General features: G+C 30.4%; 2 protein-coding genes across 2 annotated transcripts; one reads left to right on the top strand and one right to left on the bottom strand.

The window, feature by feature from the left end:
- The first annotated feature begins 422 nt into the window (after positions 1-422).
- LOC146527900 (23 kDa integral membrane protein-like) lies at positions 423-5,749 on the top strand. The gene is made up of 5 exons (XM_085204940.1): positions 423-553; positions 1,921-2,106; positions 2,805-2,981; positions 3,372-3,611; positions 3,725-5,749. Exons 1-5 carry the CDS (start codon positions 491-493, stop codon positions 3,818-3,820), a joined length of 762 nt encoding a protein of 253 aa, XP_085061066.1. The 5' UTR covers positions 423-490; the 3' UTR covers positions 3,821-5,749.
- A 906-nt stretch (positions 5,750-6,655) lies between these two features.
- LOC146527899 (23 kDa integral membrane protein-like) lies at positions 6,656-21,122 on the bottom strand. The gene is made up of 5 exons (XM_085204941.1): positions 20,923-21,122; positions 9,200-9,385; positions 8,474-8,656; positions 7,906-8,142; positions 6,656-7,598 (listed from the first exon to the last, which is right to left on the bottom strand). The coding sequence occupies exons 1-5, from the start codon at positions 20,983-20,985 to the stop codon at positions 7,524-7,526; spliced, it is 744 nt and encodes a 247-aa protein (XP_085061067.1). The 5' UTR covers positions 20,986-21,122; the 3' UTR covers positions 6,656-7,523.
- Positions 21,123-22,536: the final 1,414 nt, after the last annotated feature.

The following is a 22,536-nucleotide window of genomic DNA, read 5'->3' as shown; positions in this document are numbered from 1 at the left end:
CTCGCACTGGTAAACCATGGCGGTGAGTCCCGCCATTCAACTCAATGCCTTAAACAGGAACGTAGTGTGCGAACACTAGATCCCCTCTGCCTACACTGAGGCTATAAAAACCTACAACAATTACATATTGGATAATACTTTTGGACAAAATAAACGCAACATTCTAATAGTTCTAAAAATAAAATAAAAGTAACAGCAACCAAACAAAAGTTAAAATCACAGTTAAAAATCTACCACCGGTTGAAACCGTAAAAAGACGTCATTTCCCATTTAAAATAACACCCCATGCAAAGTTTAAAAATAATAGAAATAAAAAACAATCACTGAACACGCTTCGCTTATCACTCGATCGCACCCCTAATGGTCGAAGCGAGTCGTCAAATGCAATGATCGATATGGCTCATTTACCCTCCTAGCACCATCGAAGGTGGACTTTCCATGAAATTGTAGTAATTTTGTAGAAATTATTAATTACAATTTAAAATTCAAGATGAAGCCTAGAAGTATTAGGTGTATGAAGTTCTTTATCGCTCTCTTCAATATAATTTTTATTGTGAGTTTCTTTGTTTTACTTCGTATGTTGATGCCATATTTTTATTTTTAAACTTTTTAAACTTTTTTTCTGTTTGTACTTTTGGCTCCATTTTTAAAACATTGTATATTGGTGGCGGAACAAAACGCCACGCTTTGTCTAGTTACCAGAACGAGGGAAATAATTCATTACTCCAAGTGGGAATCGATCTCACAATTGCCACCTTTACAATCAGACGCTGTGCTACTGCGACACGCTAAGGTCTAAAGCTTTTGTTAGCTTGATGCTGGATCCTGCACATAACAGTGTAGGCAGAGGACACCTGGGACCTAGTAACACTAGGTAGACTCTCCATTCTCATTAAGACATTTCCTTTTCCCACTTTTCGCCAAATTCTTGAGCTTTTGTTAGTTTTTATATTTTGCTATTGCTATATGATTTACTTTTTTTAATTACTTTAGTGCAAATTAATTTAATGAAACGAATATAAAAATAATTTATATCTATGTAATAACATTATTTAATTTTGTTAGTCAATTAACGAAACCAATGCGTGCAGGAATAATATAAATTTTGTAAGAAAATCATAAATTGATCGGTTCCGCATTTCCTTTTTACTTGGCAACTTTAAATTTAAGACTTATTCGTAAAACAAATAAAAATATTAAAAATTTTACTTAAATTAACAATAAGAGTCACGTTACAAGTATATAAAATAAACAAAAAAAAGTCCACTTTCATATCGTGAATATGATGAAACGCTTATTAGTACTACGAACTAATGCACGCGACGCACAACGTTGCAATTAAAAGCTTAGTAAAAAGTATTATTTAAGCGTTCCTTTGTTTTAAGCTTTTTAAAATACATCGATCAAAACACGCATCAGCGTGCACAGCTAAGTAAAAAGTGTATTTTACATGAACTATATCGAACTACTTTTGAACCCCTTATAAATCGGAAGCCAATTAGTCTACATGCATGGAATTTAGCACATTTATTGAAACTCCCTAGGTTATGTATATAAAATTTCAATAATTTAGTTCAAACGCTTAAAAAGACCGACTTACTGATTCATAAAAAACCTAACCCTCCTAGAAACTTGATGTTTGATACCAGGGTAGATACAACAAGGTAGTATAAATATAAAAAAATATATGAATCCCATAAAAAACATAAACGTGAAATGAGAGCCATTTACGGGTGCCAAGTTCCCTATTCACTCGGAATAAAATTCAATATCTAAATTTGAAAACCTAATACAAACTGGAAGTACACTAGCCAATATTAAAAAGTCTTTACATACTTTCCGTCAGCCTATCAAATATATAAGATTTTACATAAAAATACATAAATATATAGTGTTAAGTCCTTATACATTTTCTTCCAGCTCTTCGGTTTAGTGCTAATGGCTGTTTGCGTAATCAACATGCGCGAGCGCAAAACACAGGCGGAACAGTCTGCCTTGTCCCGTGGAGTCCTATCTTTTCTTCTAACATTGGGTTTAGCGCTGGTAGTGACTGCTATATTGGGGTGTATTGGAGCTTTACGAGAGAATATTAAAATATTATATGTGGTAAGTTCGTATTTATTTATTTGGAGGTATGTTTCTACCTGGAAATCTAGTATTAAAACCCTCCTATAGAGACACTTGCGTTCCCCACTTTCCGCTGAATTATACAGATTATTTTTTATCAGCTTCACGCTGTATCCCGCACACAGCAGGATAAGCAGAGGGAAACTAGTGTTAAGACACTCCGTTCCCCACTTTCCGCCGAATTCTGGAGGAAAACCTCCTAAATGTAACAAAAATTTAAAATAGCAAGACACAATGCTGCGTTGGGTTCCACCACTTTGTCTACCGTGCTACGCGTGTAAAAAACTTTTGTGTTGATTTTTGCGTCAGTGTTCTTTCTATAGATATCTAATTTAATATTCTTATCGTGTTCTTGTTAACATATATAACTACTTATATGATAGCTGCCCTTGTATCGATCCATATCGACATAGTACCTAATAGACCTCATTATTTATTTATTAGAACTAAGTCCAATAGAGTTTCAACAACATGAGTATATAACGTTAACAAAGACTGAAAGAAACATAATCAATATTATTCATATTATTTTCAATTGATGACGTTTGTTTTATATTATATTGAATAACCGTGCCAAAATTGTCGGAGTGTCTTAACACTAAGTTCCCTCTACCGTGTTATGCGGGAAAACGCGTGAAACTGCGTTCTTATTAATTTATTTTCATTTATCTTTCTAGCACGCCTGCTTCCTAATATTCCTGGTATCAGTAGAAGTGATAGTTGGTGTAGGAGGGGCGATACTCAGCGCGTGGGTGGGCGGCGGTAGTGAACTCAGAATGCAGTTTTATAAGAACAGCACCGTGGAGGATGATGGCTCTAATTTAAAGATGTTCTGGAATAATTTACAATCTGAGGTATAATTATAAGGAATACATTCAAATAATTATATAGTTATTTATGTAATAATATTTTAGAATACTATAAAATGTTAATAAAAAACGTACATAAATAATTTTGATGAAAGTAAAGCTGTTTGTTATAATACACAAAAAATACTAAATGTCTGCATATATCCCAAAGTTGAAATTTTACATTTTTTACATAGGTTAGGAAGTATAGAGGAGCACTATGAAATGAAGAATTTCTCAAAATTTCGTTTCTCAAAAACGGGAAAAAATAAATTTTACGTCTCAAAGTCCACTCAAGCTGCTGGGACCACTAGTCAAATATAAATCATTTATTAAACCTTCCACACAAAAAGTAATAAAATTTTAAATTAAAATCCAAATTTTCGATATCCACAGAACCAATGTTGCGGTGTGGACGGTCCACAGGACTACGCCATCCTAGATCGCGACGTACCCACATCGTGCTGCGCGCGCGCACATCCTTTGAGAGAGGGGGGCGCCCGACGACACTTGCACTCCACTTGTTTAAGTGATAAGTCTTATTATATGAGAGGATGTGAGGAGGTGCTGAGGCAAAAGAAGAGTTTGAAAGGAAAGATTTTTATATCGACTGGAGTTATGTTTACTTTGTTAGAGGTAAGTTGGTGTTTGTTTTTTTTTTATTTTGACAGTTGATAAAAAAGAAAACCTAAAAGTCAACAAAATAAATGTCATTATTTTATACTAACATAGATTATTAACATTTTCAGATTATCTGCATTATCCTAGCGATATGGATGGCCAGATCAGTTAGAAATGAACGCCGCAAGCTGCAACAAAATTTACAAGCACATTTTGAATCATAAACCTAAAGTTATATTTGAAAGTAACATAATAATGTTTTTATATAACAATTCTCACCTAATGTGTTCAGAAGTTTGTCACAGATTAAAATAACACGATTTGCTTTAGATAATCTTTAATCTTTTGCCCTCGGTCATCTCACATGTATAGATAATATTAACGTAATATAAATGTAACACTCCTCTATAAATGATATATCCAACTCAAGGCTAAATTCGATCCACTAGTTCTGGAGATTGGCGCGTTTAACCAAACATATTCTTCAGTTTTATAATATTAGTATAGAAGTATTTACGTACTCTACTTATTTCTATATAAACAACTTTTTAAGCACATGTATTTTATCTTTAGACATACGCCTTTTCAGCCTATTTTAAAATAATAATAACAATAAGTATAACATACCTATATAAATAAGAATAGCGGCTACCTGTGATAAAAAGTAGTATCTAAATTACCTAATTTCAGGTCAAATTCTTTTTAGTATGAATAATTACAATAGCAACATTTATTAAGCCTGATTGCACTGAATGAACTTTCGTTTTTAATTGATCGTTGGCTTTTATTTTATTTGTGCTGAAAATTCCACTTCTTGCGTATTACTTTTAAATGTTATATATATCCAACATCTTATACGTTGGTAAAATTAACTGCTTTAAATAATACACTTTTTTTCCTGGCTCTACTTTTAGTGATCACTCACTGTCAAGTGCAAAGCTTAACTTAACCCTTGCGATGTATATCATCAAGTTTAAGTTATAACTTTAGACTTAACTAACTTAACTTAACTATAATTAATTTTTAAGATTCCGTAATCCAAAAGATAAAAGATAAAAGTTTGTAGTTTCAAATAGAAAAGGTAGATACGTAAAAAAAAAGAAAAATAATTTTATCAATTTAGTCTCTGTGCTTATTACATTGACGTGTGTATGTTCATATGTATATATTTTAATTGCTGTCGATTATACAATAAAATAAGTAGTAGAAGTATTTAAATACAGAGATGTTTTTAAGAAAAAAAATACATTTTTTTCCTTTTGCTGTCTTTGGTACGACTATTTTTTTAACTTGATTCAACTAGTAATATAATTATAACACAAAATGATTTTGCACATACGAAAAAATGCACAATTTAAAGGCAATAATTAATAATAGAGTGTTTTATCACTGTCCTGCTACATGCATGATACAGAGTGACACTGAAAAATCTGTAAGTTTTGTGATATATCTCTTCGCTTTTTAGCAAAATATTTGGATATTATTTTTATACTCTTATTATATATTTTACAGCTGTGGCTTGAAGCCAATGGGACCAATGCCATTTAGTTCATGAGAATGGTCAAAAGGGTTTTTTGTAGTATAAATATGAATGAAAAATAATTTTATTAATTAATATTGTGCTCTAAATTTACGTGCATAAATATTTCGTCCACTAGATTATATTGTGATGTGGGTGTAATTTGTAATTTTGATATTAACACACTAAAATATAGATTAATATAATTAGTAACATTCTTAAGTATTTTTCGTCGATTATTATATTTCTTAAATTTGCTTAAGAAATTGCAGATTTTTTTTGTGATTTTTAAACAGCAGCACAAACAGATATGGTTCCACTGCACCACTTTGGGTTGTTATAGAAATCTATAATCTCTGTGCACACACTGCCGCGTTATTAATTTTATAATTTAAAAAATCGTTTTGTATAGATAATATTGCTAAAATGTGCTTATAACTATATTTAAATTTTAGTATAAGGTAATATGACTATAGAGATATAAGAGAAATGCTCTACACCTATAGATAAGTATATTAAATTATTATTTATTAAATATATGAAAATATTATTAATTAAGCAGTATTTAATTAAATAAAACACACTGTATAACACTGATAGTTTATTTAAGAAGACATTAACATTTATATTTTCACACAAATAAATATTACTTTAAGGAAAAGGAAGAATTTCATTTTTTTTTTACTTACTTTAGACGGAATGATAACGTAGACGTATATTAATAATATAATATATTTTTTAAAAATAATTTTTCTCATTATGAAACATAAAATTATACTTTTATAACGTTTGTCGTAATATATGAAATATATAAGTAAACAATAAAGTATATTTAAATAATATAAATATTTATATAATATCGATTCTTTAAAATTCTACTATATTACTTCAGGTAATTATACTGTAATTTAAAAAAAAAAATGTTCATAAAATTATAATAAACAAATGAAACAAATCAAAGAATTATAATACTTGTGAATTTATGACTCATAAATTCACAATTTAATATATATATATATATATATATATATATATATATATATATATATATATATATATATATATATATATATATATATTAAGCTTATAGCAGCATATCCAAATAAACTTAGTAAACAAGACACTCCGTCCTCCGGTCCAATCAGTAAATTAAGTAAAGTATATATATTTTTTTCTAATAGAAAATAAAGTAAGTGGTATCGATATGTACTTACATAATATATCTAACTTACAATTTAACTTATTCAAAGCGTATATTTTACTTAATTGACTAGTAAATGCTTAAAAATAATATCAGCATAATTTTATATTCGCAAATTAATATTAAAATAGACAAATATATCGAATTTAGTGCAGTGACACATTTTATAATAGTTAGAAAAATAGATTTTTTACTTAACCTAAAATAATTTCATAGATATTCTGTTTTTTTTTTCCAAGGAGTGAAACAAAATAAAGAAGAGCCTCTTTATACGCTTCTTACAAATTATTAATAAACTTAATTATTTAAATTACAAATAATACACAATTTTATTATCCATTTTGTATTTAAACGAATATTTTAAATCCGTAATTATTTTAAGGGAAAAAGGTACTTCATATAAAATAATAAGTTAAACATAAGGCTGTACGGCTGTATTACAATACATAGTTCTTTGTATTAACAATTATAAGAAAAAAAAAATGTTAAAAGAAATTAGATTCGTAAATAAACGTAAATCCTTAGAATTAACATAATTTCAAAAAGTAAAACATCGACAAATATTACCTATGTTTTCCCTTAAAATGAATTTATTTTAATTAAAATATTTATAGATTTTTTTTTAAAGTGTAAGAAATATTATATGATGTAGTATTTAAACAGAATATTTCGAAATTCGTCATTGAGAAATTTCGTAATATATAAATGAAGTACAATAATTATAATCAGATATTTAAAGCTTTTTAACAAACTACAAAACTAAATCTAGCTACAGATAATTTTATTAAAATCTACTGCCATTAATATCTAGAAGTACACCAATCGAGGCCAATTTAACTAATTTATCAAAATTATTTAATTTAAAAATTTACACATGTATTTATTGCTTACAAAAAATAACATGTTAATTAAAAAAAACCTAGTCCTAATAAGGCTTAAGGAGAAAAAAATGTAATGTAATTAAATTACATAAAAATAGTCTTATTAATAGAATATAATTTCAATCTGATTTTTAAGATTCCTCACCCAACACGCTATAAATAAGATCACTGAAAATAAGAGAGCAGAGAATTTTAAACTTTATTTTCTCTCCGTAGACAAAAAATAATATAAAAATATAGTCTTAGAAGGCGCGATTGGTGACCTTAACAAAGGTAACTAGGTAACGTTGCGTGTATAATTTTTTAACTTAGAAGTGCAAAGTGCATTAAGCGATCTCCCGGCCCTTGTCCTGGGACTTGATGGAGTGTGCGAGCCATAGAGCTAGCACGATGCCGGCCACCTGGAAATAGTTATATAGGATTTACATATTTATATAGGATTTATGATATAGGTTGGATAAAGCTCAGTACTACACAAGGTAGCCTAAAAGACCAGATGTCATTTTTCAGGAAAATATCTGAAAAATACATATAGATATATGTTTTGTATTATTGTGGGTGTTGTATCTTTTATTTATTATATTTTTTATTATAGTTACTCTAAAAACTCTACAATTCAAAAATTACAAAACACAGACATCTTTTTTTATTAATTCACATCAAATTCTGCTTAAATAAAAACAAGAAATCAACAAACTCCCAACTCACCTCCAAAAAGCAAAACAGAATGCCACACACGATCACCGTCATACCAGCACTGTGCACGGTACTCAAGACCTTGTCCTCGCACCCCTCAGTGTAGTACTTGGTAAGGGAGATGCAATCCGAGCGTTTGATCTCGTCGGCGCGGTCGCTGTCATCCGGGGGGCAGCAGCTGAAGGATGGGTTAAGACGGGGCTCGCCACTCACGTAGTTGTCGGGGCCGGTCACGCCGCAACATTCTAGCTGTTGGTTTATCGTTAATTTTAGTTATTTCTATATATTTATTTGTTTTAGCTTTATGCTGTTTCGTGTGTATAGCAAGGAGGTTGAGGGAACCCAGTGCTAAGACACTCCGTGCACTACTTTTCGCGTAAAGTTTAAGGCGTTGTGTGTTGAGTGGTAGAAGTCAACACCGTGCTTTGTTTTATACTAGAGCATGGAATTGAAAATAATTTATTCCTCCTAATAGAAATGGAACCCACCACCGTCGCGCTTTCAGTCAGCGGCTTCAATCAAATATCCTTAAAAAATAATTAAAACGAAAGAAACATACAAAAAGAAAAATATCACTCACGCTACTCTGAACGCGGTCCCAGAACTCCCTATAAGTGGAATCCTCCTCCCGAGTCGACTTGTTCTTAATGAAGGAAGCCCTCAGTTGAGACTTCATTGTACCCTCAATTTGAGGTCGTAGAGCAGCAGCAGCAATACCAACGGAAAGTTCTAGCAGGATGATCAGAATCAAGAACCCGGCGAACTGAAAATAACATATATTGTTGGTAAACTAGTGTGAAATAGTGGTTGATGTTTATATGAAACATCTTTGGACTGTAGGTCTTTGGAATGATTGTCTAATTTGTTGATTGTCTAACAACTTGAACAATAGCTGTTATTGTGTCGTATACTTTTATTTTTTTATTATTATTGATAGTATAAGCATGTTGTTCATTTCATATAATTAATATATTATACAGATTTCTTAGTTTTCATATTTTATAAGCTATTTTACTGAGATGGTAATTTCTGTACGGATCATTTTTTTTTGTAAATAAAATATTATTGATGTTATTCTCTCATTACCTTGCGTTCTAAAGATAATAATAGATAGAGAATAGAGAATAATTCTAAATTTAGTGACCTAGTTTTTAAGTTTATCCATTAGGCATACAAACAAATCAACTGGAACACAAAGAAGACCTATCTATTTTTATCTTTATTTTATCTATTCTTACATTTTATCTTTACCAAAATTTTTAATAAACGTACAGTATTTAAAATGTGTTTTGTATAAGAAACTTACAATATACAAAAGCTTGGGGCTCTCCTTCCAAGCTCCGAAGCATCCGAAAGCCGCCACAATAATGATGAGCACTCCCACCACAATGAGTACTATATCAGTTTCATGGCCAGTCGTCTCCATGCCAGCGAACCCCTTGATCATTCCCATGTCCACGCATGCTGCTGATATGATGATGATGCCGAAAATCTGAAACAATATTAAAAAATATAAATTAATTACAATCAAGGTATTTAATTTAAAATTAGGAATTATTAAATTATACACTGAAATATATTCCCATAGAACAGAATAAGTGGACCCACACTGGTGTTTAGACCCTCCGTTACCAACTTTCCGCCAAATTTCCGAGACAATGCCTCTTACCTATTATGCTAAGCTAGTTTAATATTATAATATATTAAATATTTTGCTTAATATTTTAATAAACATTATTTGCATGCAAAAACCTTTGCACGCATCCATTAAGGTCACATGGAGCTCATTAATCCGACCTACGCTTGACATTTAGCTTTCTAATTTAATTTATCCTATCAAATCAAAATGCTTTTGTTGCTCAAGTGTTAGATAAATAATTAGATATGTGAGATTAATAAAAATATTTAATATTAAGAATATCTGGATTATGTGTTTAATTTTCTAAATTTATATTTTTAAAATGGAAATATTTAGGCACCTCTATAAAGTTATTATTAATATCCTTTAGTTATTACCAAACAGAGAAGAAAATCTAATGATCTTTAATATTTTTGTCCAATGCATGTAAGGCAAAATCTTATCTTATCTTCTATCTCCCATTCATACAGAAATGCTTGTGTCTTTTGGTGGCGTTGGCTTAGAAATTGTTTTAACAGCCCCTGCCTGGGGATAGAACTTACAATCGTTGCGTTTACATTCTGTCTCCATAATATTCTAAATCAAAAAATAAAAAAGAATGGCGTATATTCGAGCTTTAAGCTCTTGAGTTACACAAGTGTCACCTTCAAGATACTATTGAGGTCCGATTACGATGTTACATTTGACTCTCACAATGGATGATTAAGCAATGTTTTTATTGTACTGTCTAATAAATTTTGATTGTTGAAGTGGCGGTTATATCAATATTAGTATAAAGTACAGTTTAGTTAAGGTTTTGATTTGTTTTGTCGTATATTTTTGGCTTCAGTGTAGTTATCCATTATGCAAGTTACTTTTAAGTAATAGTTTTTTTATCGTTTGTTGAATTAAAAACTTTTTTTAATATAATATAGAGAAGATAAACGGCCGTATATTTTACTATAATATAATATTTCATACTCCTGACTTCCTTCATGCTCACTTCAAGATCGAACCCACAAACGGCCTTAAAAATACCTCTTTCCTTATAAATATATCAAATTAAAAAATTACAAATTAAACCACAATTAAAACATCCTAATTACTTTGCAGCCTATCCTCTGTCCGTATGTCTCACGCCATCAACTTACAGTGAACAGTACAAATTGGGTCAGTTTCATCACTGAATGCTCTAAATAATTTTAATTATAGCCTTTATTTATTAGCCATATGTTTTTATATGATTTACAGTTTAGTCTGCATATAAAAAAAAATGCATGTATTTAATTTATGCTTTACAATACTTAAACCACTGATTTGAGAACCTTATTTCAGATATAATAATAAAATTGTCGTTATCAATTTTCTAATACATTTATCTCTAAGAAATTTTATACCTGCGGCAAAATTTTAAAATCCAAATTCAATAATGTTTTTCGAGATGGAAAAAGATTATTTAGTGAAAACATCATTTAATGTTATTAAATCTTTGTTAAATGGTTAATTTAATCCAAAGAAATTATATTTAGAAGAATTTTCCCCAAAATTAAATAATTAATGGTAAGAAAAGTTTGAAAAAAATATATAAAGCTTATCTAAAGTCCTTATCTGATATTTATTTTATAAAACTATTAACATGTAATTTAAATATATTTTTTAAATTACTTTGGTTTAGTCGAGCCCAGTTTATGTTTACAAGCCACGCCATTAACCATTAGAGGTCACTAAAATAGGTCACTATGAACACTGAAAGAATTATTGTCGTGCTAGTGACTGACGTAATCGTGGTGAGGAGTGTTGTATTGGAACATAAAATTATAGCTTTGTAAAGCTTGAACTACTAACTTTTTTAATTTTAGTACCTTATGTACTTAAGTATTTTAAATTATTATTATTATAATTTAAACGATAGAAATGTTGTATTTTTATTTAGTATTTTTTTAGATACGCGTTCGTAGTAGGTTCGATTCCTACTCGACAAATGAACTAATTTCATTTCCTCGCTCTGGTCGCAACATAAACACTCGATGTCTCAAAAACTGGGTGGAACATGGGGAACGGAGTGTCTTAATAGAAAATTTCCTCTGTTTATCCTGCTAAGCGGGATATAGCGTGATAACGTGTTCGAGTTCGCTGTATGAAAATATTTAGTTAAATCTCTCGAAGCACGATTGAATAGTCACCGCGTTAACAGTACTATATTCTATTCAACTACACTACGATATTTTATTTAGTATATCTTAATGTATATTTTTCTTTTCATCCATTTTTTGAGGCCAGCCGTGGCGTAGGAACACAAGCTTGCAACTGTAAATGCGACAAGTTCGACTCCCACTCAGGGAAAAAAAAATAATAATATTAACATTTCCACGCTTTGGGAACTTTCGGCAAAAAGTGGGGAGTGGAGTATCTTAACACTGGGTTCACTCTGCCTACCCTACTAAATGCGGGATACACCATGAAGCTGAGATGATTTTTTTGGGAAATAACATTTATCTATTGTTATTGTTTATCTTTGTTGAAACTTTCTATAGATAAAACTCCATCAAAAAAAGAGAAAGTTTCACTCTAATTAATTATAATATGGGTTACGTTATTAATTTCCGTTAATATTTGTAATTATGGTATCCATATTTAAATTTGACGATAACATTTGTCTAATAATAATATATGAAATTACCCGTTTGATATTTGAGTGAGAGTGAGAATGGGGGTTACCATACACTGAGGCTTCAGGGTCATATTTCATATTCAATTTAAATAAATTAATTAAAAAAAATATTTGAGGCTAGTCGTGGCCCCTCTTGGGTTTCTTCACCCTTTATACCACGTATAGACAGAATAGGCAGAGGAGCTTAGTGCTAAAACACTCCGTTCTCCACTTCCCGCCATTCTGGAGGCATTACGTGTTGAGTAGAAAAACATTCAAAATATGCTATTAAATTGTACCATCAGCAGAAACATACAGATCTAAATTCAGAAATAGCTCTAATAATACCAGTCCTCGTAAACTCCTTAATTGACGCAATTTAGGTCTAAAGTGGGAATGATTTCATGGCTAGGTCCGTTCTTGGAGGACAGGGCATACGTTTAATTGACCTTCTCCATATTTATTGCTGTAGCGTTTTACGTGTTTATTAGCAGATTTAAAATCAATTAACAAAGACTACAAAGCGTGGCGTTGAATTCTGCCTCTCAACACGCAATGTCTGAGAATTTGTTGGAAAAGTGGTGAATGTAGTGTTTTAACATAAGGTTCCCTCTGTTAACCCTGCTATATGCCTTGTAAAACATATACTGATTCACACGATTAAGTCGCTTAAATATAAAAAACTTCGCAAAAATCAATTATAAAATCAAAAAATCGATTTCTTGTACACTATATGATCGACGGTAGAGTAGACAGTTCTACTGCCTGATATCCGTCATTTGTTTAAATATATGGTTTATTTGCATGAATCGGTCAATCTAAGTTTATAAATAAAAATAGTCTTTTCGCATCATATACTGACCTATTTTTTAAATAAAGGTGTATTATGTCATTACTTCACCAAATTAGAGATATGAAGATTCATTATAATGAAAATATATGAGTAATTATAGTTGGAGATTGACTAAAGCAATATAATTATGTTTCATGATAGTAACAATGTAAGGTAAATTTTAATGACAATAAACCTATATAATAATATAGGTAGCTCAATATTGTCACGCACGTGACCTACTTTTTTTCTATTAATACAAAAAACTATAAATAATTTCTTAATCGATCGACATATCGGCTAGAATTAAATTGAAGATTATCTTTATTTTTCTAGACTCTATATTTTATCATAAATAGTAAACAACGTAGAGTTCTATTCTCCAATTGGTGTTCATTTAAAGATATGTTTTTAACTGTATCCCGTATATAACAGTGGTGTACACATATTGCAGGGTAGGCAGAGTGAACCAGGGAACCTAACTAGGTTCCTAACTAACCTAACTAAAACACTCCGTTCCCATTGAGGCACTTCTTTCCATTTTCGGCCGAATTCCGAGGCAATGCCTATAGAGTGTCGGAACATTTTGTTTTTTTTTGTTAAAACGATTTTCTTTGAAATAACCAAATATCAAATAATCCAGCTTTAACAAATATATATATAAATAATGAAAAGACTATATTCTTACCATATTTACATAAAAATATTTTAGTATAGCCCTGCCAAACATACTTTTGTACCAGCCCACCATTGTTACTACAGTACTCGTAGTTATTTGAATTGGAACATGCATCATTAACGTCAAGTGTATTATTTATATACATCGATCGACACAAGCGCGTATTCTAATGCATGCCATAGAAATTTTATTTTTTATATATAAAATTATAGATGAATTTATGCTTTTGTTCGCGTAGCAGAGTAGGCAAAGAGAACTTAGTGTCAAGACACTCCGTTCATTCTATTCTAAACTAGTAGCGGCTTGTAGCTTTGTTTGCTTTTTTTTTTAAGACATAAAACTTTTTTTTCTATTCTCGTATGGTTTTTAAGATATCCTCCTAATGCTTCTCTACACTCCCTAAATTACCAAGCTAATTTTCAGCGTTCTACACCGCGTGGTTGCGGCTGTGCGCTGTCTGTCTGTCGCTCAGTAACGAAAGAGCTAGTATATATGTATGTAGATATTTTGATTTTAAACTTATGTATTTAAAGAAGACGCATTTTACATATTGAGAACGTCCGGAATATACTTATGTGGTAGAACTGAACGTGATGGGGATTCGAATCCTGCCTTAAAAAAATAAATTAGAATAACAAAAGACATCGTTATACCACAAAATAGGCGGAAGTGACAAAAATATCTAAACCACAGTAATTTCCAATAAAATAGCAAGTAGGCCATCGATTTGTCATTAAGTTGAACGTTTAGGAAACATTTCAAGCGATTGACAGCTTTTTAATAATGAACGCATCACCTTTACCATTCGATCTATATCTAAAGTGGGACAGTGCTATTGCTTGACGCGGTGACAATGTAAACGTTTGCACCGGCCACACAAATTACTATATTTTTTTGCTTCACACTGTATTCCTCATATTGCAAGGTAAGAAGGAACCTGGGAACCTAGTGTAAAAACACTCTGTTCCCATTGTTCGCCGAATTCTCGAAGCATTGTTTCATTTGTCATTTGATTGATTTAAGTTATATCACCATATGCTAATATGGGAGCTTGAATAGGGATTGAGTAGAGGTGATTTCGAGAGTAGGCGTTACAATAGAATTATTGTGTAATACTCTCTTTTGAAATCTTTTTTTTGGTTTTGTTAGGCAATGTTTACTGGAGGTAGCTTAAAGATGGATGGTTAAAAATCAACTTAAGCATATACATATAGATAGTTCTTATAACAAAACAAGTGACATATGGATATAAGAGATCAGTAGTTAGTTTCCCAGGTTCCTTGTGCCTGGCTTGCTATTTGCAGGATACATCATGAAGCTAAAAGGAAACACATTTACCATATCAAGATTTAAGATATTAAAAAATAACAGCAGTTCCACGCTTTTACTCGCATTTTTCCCGCAGAGTAGACAGTTTCCTACTTCTTGTTCAATTTTTGGAGATTGCGTGTTACATGGCAGAAATGGGGAATGAAACCCGTAAACCTATAGCTTTTACAGTCAGAGGTGCCTCATGGCCTCAATTTAAATAATGATTTAATTAAAATATTCACATGTCTCCGACAAGTAAAAGGTAGAAGATTCACTTTCTAATTTAAAAAGAAGTACTTTTCAACAGCACGATTAAATATGTTATTAATTAACAAGGCAATCTTTAACAACATTTAAATAATTAATTATAGACTTATCAAGTATTTTAATTATTTATCTAGGATTTTAATTAGGTCCAATTTAAATTGACATTAAAGTTATTAAAATTATTGGAATTAAGTATTGTTAAAGAGCAAATATTACTTTGTCTTAGAACTTTGGGTTATAATTTCTTTAATCCCCATTAAAAAAAATAACAAATATTTATAGCTAGTAACGTAGCATATATTTTTATCTTTACAGTTTGGCCGCCTGCACTGAAGTCAATGAATGTTAAGTTGCGAAACTTAACGCCTGACTTTGTCTACCAGAATAAAGAAGAAAAAAATATATAATCATTTCCCCCTTTATGACTCTATTTATTATCAATTTATTATTTTTAATACTCTCTTTATTAGGTCAACTCGTAAGAATGTTATTAAATAATAAAATCTAAGAATCTGAATTTGACCCACTTGTGATATTAATAATTATTCATCATAATATTGTTTCATCATGAAACTTGGCAATTAGGTTAGTTTAGTAATGTTTTTTTTTAAATTATATATTTTATTCTCTGTGTATTATTTGAAGAACAATATAACTTTAAAAAGAAATATGCTTTTCAATACAAATAATACAAGTGGTATAGAATAAATTCTAAGATGTAAATTGAATGAGCTTTCGACTCGAATGGTTTACTAATATCTTCTTAAGAGTTTCAATATTCAGGTCCTGGTCCTGGCTCCATCATCACACCAGCTCGTAGATACCTTAATATTGTATTGTCGCCTAAACTACATTTAACTTTTTACAAGTGGTTCAAAAAGATATTCTTAAATTCTATAATATTGTTTCTTACAGCTCGACCTAATTAAAGTGTGTTAAAAAACTGTAATAGAAGTTCTAACTGTTCTAGAGGCCATCGTGGTGCAGGGGCACTAACGTACGACTGTAAGCGTGACAGGCTATCGATTCGATTCCCGATGGAAATGAAAAGTTTTTTTTTCATTACCTAGCTCTGGTAATGAGGCAAAAAAGAAGGCCCTTTAAAGCTAAAATCTAGATCAACCTTCACGCCTCGTTTATGACCTAAACTATACGCATATAATTATATAACAATAAAATGCATTTGGTATTGTTCTGTTATATAACAATAGATGGCTACATAACATACTAAATACAAAATGGTTGTAGTGGATTCGAATTTTTTATGATTGTATCAAAAATATTTTTTTTTCGTTATATTCGAAACAGATTCTTAAATAACTTATGCGACTAATTCGACAATTTTGAATGATTATTTATGGGTCTTTGGTATCTATCATGTTTCTGAGATGGTCCTACCTATCCTTCCAAGCATAATTAAACTATAATTATAATTTAGTTATTTTTGTTTTATTTTGCTTTTTTCGCTTCACGCTGTATCCCTCATAGCAGGGTAGGCAACAAGAACTTGGAAACACTTTGCCTCGTTACCAGAACAAGGAAAAATAAAATGTTATATATTGAATTTCCTCAAGTAGGAATCGAAGCCACAACCACTCCTTCGGCCTAATATTATTTAACAGGATTTAATCTTTATGCATACCAAATACATAATTACCATATATATATATATATATATTTTGTATTTAAAACAACATAATATATCCATCGTATCTCCAAAGCTAGTGGCAGAATACATTAGCGTTTTGATTGTGCCCTCGCGTGACTTAACACAAGTCACGCCTACCAACCAGGTCGATGCTTTATTTCCTCTGAAGGAAATTTTCAGTATTTCACCTTTTTAATTAGTATAATTAATAGCCATTGTCAACTCATATTAGCTACTAAATTTTGTGAAATAATTAATTTTGCTATATAAATATATTTAGTGGACATGGAATGAAAATTCTTAGTGGCCCGTCACCCAAACGCTAAATCTTTTAAATGCTATGCTTCATTTCCCACTTTTTCTTGTTACCAGAGCTAGAAAATAAAATAATTTATCTAGTCGAGTTGGAATCGAACCCGCAACCGTCGCAGTAGACGTGAGAGCCACGACAGCCTTTAGTTTATATTATGATTTTATATACAATTGTTAGTATACCTCCAGGGAACATCACGAATATTTATACATAGGTCTAATTGTCATGGGAGTACGTCACCGTAGATGATGCATGACGCATACAATTGATTGTAAGCTGATGATTCAGCGCTATACAGGTGTTTTGTTAGTTGAATTTATTGTGGGTATTTTATTATATTCTATTTGAGGTTTTTTAGCATTTTATTTTTTATTTTTTATTTATTACGGGAGTTTTCAACTGGCACGCTCGAAACGCCATATATCAAAAATTCAATTCAATTATTACGGGAGTTTTTCAAAAAATTATGATTTATTTAAATAGTTATGCATGTAGAGAGTATTCTTTAAAATATGTTAGCAATTAAAAATGATGTAAGTTTAAGTTTAAAGTGACTAATTCAATGCTTATCTTTTTTTTAAATTTCACTCACTATTCATATATACTTAGATACTTTTCATATCTTTTTTTAGCTTATTGCTTTTAAAGTATGCCGACGAAGCAGAGTTACCTTAATATTAAGATTATGTTCGAAAGGCCAAAAAAAATACATTTTAGATATTCAAAAGAGAAATGAGAAAAAACTTCAAAGTAGTTAAATATAAAAATTAGTGCAAGAAAACCACTTGAAAGTCTTGGTTTGAAACTTGGATGTCTCACTAGGATTCCCTTTGCGAAGATATCCACTGATTGTTTAGAGCACCAGTGAGCAGCAGTGAGGCAAACGCACTGATGGCCTCATACATATGTGTACGACTATCATAATTATGTTTATATTTTTCAATTTGGTTTAACCGAATAAAATTTAACGGAATGGTTTATCACTTATCTACCCACACGCGGAAGATAAAAAAATATTTAGCCAAAATATACAAAAATAAACTAAAATACAATTGATATAGTTATATCAGTATTTAAGCCATTTCCTTATTCATTTTAAATATATACAGTAATATAAAATAATATAGATATTATTTTTAAGTCTGACTTCATGTTGTATAACAAAATACATTCTATAAACCTAATGACCGGAAGAATCTTTTAGCTTTAATCATACAAATGTACAATTTCTAAACTCGACTTAAAATTGCTGTACGTAATTGATGAAACTTTTTCCTTTTAGCATTTTGCGGAGGAGTTCGGAAACATAATTCTGATTTTCCGGTGTAATAATATAATATGAAAAACAATTTTGAATATTTATTTTCCGCTTATTGCAATATTACAAAAATTGAAAATTCGTCGTTGTTGCACAAAATAAGCGATTTAATGATCTATCGTCACGTTGTTTTTTAAATTGTACCAGGCAATACCGCTTATATTTAGTCATATTATTTTTGTATATTATTAAAAAAATTACTACAACTATATTTAACTACACCCTAGAAACTCTACAATATGATTTTCCTGTTTCCCCAAATATAGGAAAATCCTCTCTTAGTATAAGGGTACCTAAACTCCCCTAGGAATCAATAAACATGCTAAGTTTCGTTTTTTAATTTCAGTACTTTCCATCCATCCGATTTTTTATATAATATATTGACTGATTGATATTCCTTAAAATATAATTGGAACTCACGTCCTTCATCATCATCCACATGTTGCAACATGCATCATTTTTAAATGACAATTTTTTTAGTTGTCACTAGTGATGTCATTGTAACATCACTTTAAAAACCCTTTACTTATTGACACATTGTATTGACATGATGTAAATATTATATTTCATTGCAATTTGACTATTTGGGAATTATGAGGAAACCCCTTATTTTATAAGGGAATACCGTTATAAATTTATATATAAAACTAAAATATTTAATTTATATTCTAGGTATAAAATATTATTAGCAGGTCAGGCATATCATGTAAAGGAAGTGACAAAGTTACAAGAGTAGAGTATAAGTGTTTAAATATATTGATTTTTTGGTTCATTGAGAAATATGGAAATAATATGGATAATTAGTAAGTTTTTTGTTTTAACTGTACTATTAAAAAATTAATAGTTAGCTTATTTAATTAGTGTGTTAACATTTTACACATTGTTCTCGGGTTCGAGTCCTGCTTCATATTTTTTTTTATATGTTTTATATGTATATTATAATGTTAACAAGTACACCGCTAAAAAACGAATATTTTTTTTATATAAATTAAGTCATTACTATATAAATAAATATATTTAAAACATTGAATGTATACAGCATTGACACATAACTTACAGCTTTTGGGTCACTGAAGACGCCTTATAAGCTCGTTAAAAAAATCTAAATGCGGTCAAGCCGTTTAAAGAGGACATTACTATTAACATACTTTAAACATATTATATGTACATATATATATATATATATATATATATATATATATATATAACGTAATTTTACTTCTAAATAATAGAAAACACACAAATTCTATATGTTTCTCTGTCTATTACGCAAAAAGTACGGAATGAAATGATAAAGGTTTTTGAATATCAATTATTACAACTTCACAATACAACTAACACGAAAAAAAAGTATATTATAGTGTAGGTTCCGTTCCACTAGTTTTTTTAGCATTTAAATATAATCATTCCCCCGAGAGAGGATTGAACTCACAACCATCGCGTTTACAGGTATAGACCAGACTGTTTTATAAAATTTCAGTAAAAAAATAGATTTTCGTATCCTTATTAAAGTAAACCAATATATATTTAATTAAACTAGATTAATTTCTCGATTACCACATATAGCAAGTCTAAGGTCTACACGACTCCTAGTTCTAGGTCTCGGCACCACGCAATACTAATAGGTCGACGTAAATGACGAATGTGTTTTATTATTAATTGTTTTAGTGAATAATCAATGTTTGCAGCTATTATTGGTATGTATTCTGTTGTTTTTAGTGACGGGTCACTTAGTTCTCCACTTTGTATTTATAGTAGAATATGCGGCAGTGTACGTACACACGATGTCTCAAAAGTAGTCTCCAAAAATGAGTAACGGATACGGTAGATTCTCTCTGCCTATTCTGCAGTTAATACTAGTATTGAGTTCTGTATAATACATTAAGAAATTCCTTTAATGATATACGAGCTTCGATGATTAAATAAATAATATAAATATAAACATTTTGATTTAAGCTAATTTGCCATATCCGTTCCCATGTTTAAATTGTAAAATAAAATTTTAGTATTAACAATACAAATTGTATTGATAACAAAATAACAAACAAAAACAACGTGAACGTAAATATAAGTGAAATATCACGGGCAGCTTGCTCTAGTGACAAAAATAAACGACCTACTTGCTAGCTATTAACTATGCGTCATTTCTAAAAACTAATAAAAATATTAGTTTTTTTGTTATTAATATGACATTTTTAATTATTACTTTACATTATTAATATATTTTATTAAGTAATTGTTTAGAATGTGAACTGAAATTTTTGGGCCGTTTCATCTCTTATACTTTAGTAAACTGGTAATAAATATTGTTTGAAGTTCAAAAAAATTATATAGAATTATTAGATTTTTATTTATAAATTATATATATAAATAATAATAAAATTTCCACTTACCACAAATAAAGCGTTGAAAACAACAAGCAAATATTTTATACAATTCATCCCGCAGCCCTCCATATTTAATTAAAATCCGCAAACACAAAACAGATAATAAATAACGCGGGAAACACTTCTGTTTTTTTTTTTAAATACGTTCGCGCGCTAACGTGTCCAAGAGACTTATGATTCGGCCAGAGCTGGCGGCGAAATGTAATAATTGTCGGCCAGTTCGGTATTTAGTAGTGGTGTATCGCGTGCAAGGGTTGAAATCACCCCAAATTATCTTGACCCCTAATCTTTACGACGTAAAATGTTGATAGGGATCTAAAGAATTGGTGGGCTATAGGTTATTGATCTAATAACATGTGATTAAAGGTAAAAATTGTGATTTATAAGATTTATTACAGAGTTAAAATATTTGGCTGGTATGTTTGATTTTGTTAAAATTATATTTTTATTATGTCTAATTACAATTCGTATTTACTTATAAAAAAATCAATTCATTATTTTATTCAAATGCTATTATATTAAGAGTCAAAGTAATTATGTTTCAACAATTTTTACATTTTTTTTAAAGCAGTGTCTTATTGCTAGGTTCCCAGGTTCCCTCTAGCTACACTGCTATATCTGAGAAAATGCATGAATCTAAAATAAAGATACTGCATAGATTTATTAGATACAAATAAATTCATATGTGTAATATTCCTCACCTTTACGCTTACATAGTTTTACATTCTGACTCACGTAGTTACGTCGTTCCGGAACAAACTGTATTATGACATCTTAACAATTAAGTCATATTTATTTGTGATTTAATATTTTCCTAAGTTTTTTAGGTTTACACTGCATCCCCTATATAGTAATGGGTGGGCAGAGGGAACCTGGGACCTAGTGTTAAGACACTCAGTTCCTGTTAAAACACTTCCGGTCCCCCTTTTACGAATCTGGATGTTTCTGGATGTCACGTTTCCCCGGAATTATTAATATTTTTCAATATTTTTTTTCTTTTTTGATATTCGTATGTACATTATAATTTTTTCAAATGATGCCACTGTCGTTTGCTGTATCTATTTGTAGATTGCACTGTAGTAAGTACTCTTACAGTTTGACGCTTTCCCCAAACAGCAAAATAAACAGAGGGTTAATATTAAGACCTTACTCTATTCTTCTCTGAAAATAAAAATGAAGTAGATGCATTCTATATCGTATTACTAAAATTAAATTTGTGCTCTACCTACTTAGATGATAGAGGGAACCTTAGTTCCCCCTATTATCTCCCATGTCCATGTTTAGACACAACGCCAGAGTAAGTCATTAGTATCACGTACATAAGATAGTAGGGGCGGCGAAGAGGGGACTTTGTGGAGTCATTCGAGCGCATCAGATTAAGATACTGGGGATTCCTTGTACTCGGTTACGTACTTCTACCAAATATGAGCTTCCTATGTATGGCCGCGCGTCTAGGATAAAGGATCAGATTAGTAAAAAAAAATTGATCATCGGACATTCTCGAGCGCGTCAGATTAAGATAGGGTAAGTTAGTTACATGCTAAATCGTGTATATTCCACTAATCTGACAATTTGAGAGTGACGCAAAGGAGGGAGAGGGCTCCAAAGTTGTAAAAAAAA

The sequence above is a fragment of the Heliconius melpomene genome, chromosome 20 (genome assembly GCF_056956725.1).
Source record: "Heliconius melpomene rosina isolate 202511_hmr_F chromosome 20, ASM5695672v1, whole genome shotgun sequence".
In the NCBI taxonomy this organism is placed as follows: Eukaryota; Metazoa; Arthropoda; class Insecta; order Lepidoptera; family Nymphalidae; genus Heliconius; species Heliconius melpomene.
This window is presented reverse-complemented; position numbering and strand designations above follow the sequence as displayed.

What these genes read in the sequence shown, in the direction of transcription:
- LOC146527900 (XM_085204940.1), top strand. Translation starts at nt 491, where the DNA reads ATGAAGCCTAGAAGTATTAGGTGTATGAAGTTCTTTATCGCTCTCTTC. An exon ending in TCTTCAATATAATTTTTATT is followed by an intron (nt 554 to 1,920) that starts GTGAGTTTCTTT and finishes ATTTTCTTCCAG; the next exon opens with CTCTTCGGTTTAGTGCTAAT. An exon ending in TTATGTTTACTTTGTTAGAG is followed by an intron (nt 3,612 to 3,724) that starts GTAAGTTGGTGT and finishes TAACATTTTCAG; the next exon opens with ATTATCTGCATTATCCTAGC.
- LOC146527899 (XM_085204941.1), bottom strand. Translation starts at nt 20,985, where the DNA reads ATGGAGGGCTGCGGGATGAATTGTATAAAATATTTGCTTGTTGTTTTC. An exon ending in TTTTCAACGCTTTATTTGTG is followed by an intron (nt 9,386 to 20,922) that starts GTAAGTGGAAAT and finishes ATATTGTTTCAG; the next exon opens with ATTTTCGGCATCATCATCAT. An exon ending in TTCTGTTTTGCTTTTTGGAG is followed by an intron (nt 7,599 to 7,905) that starts GTGAGTTGGGAG and finishes AACTATTTCCAG; the next exon opens with GTGGCCGGCATCGTGCTAGC.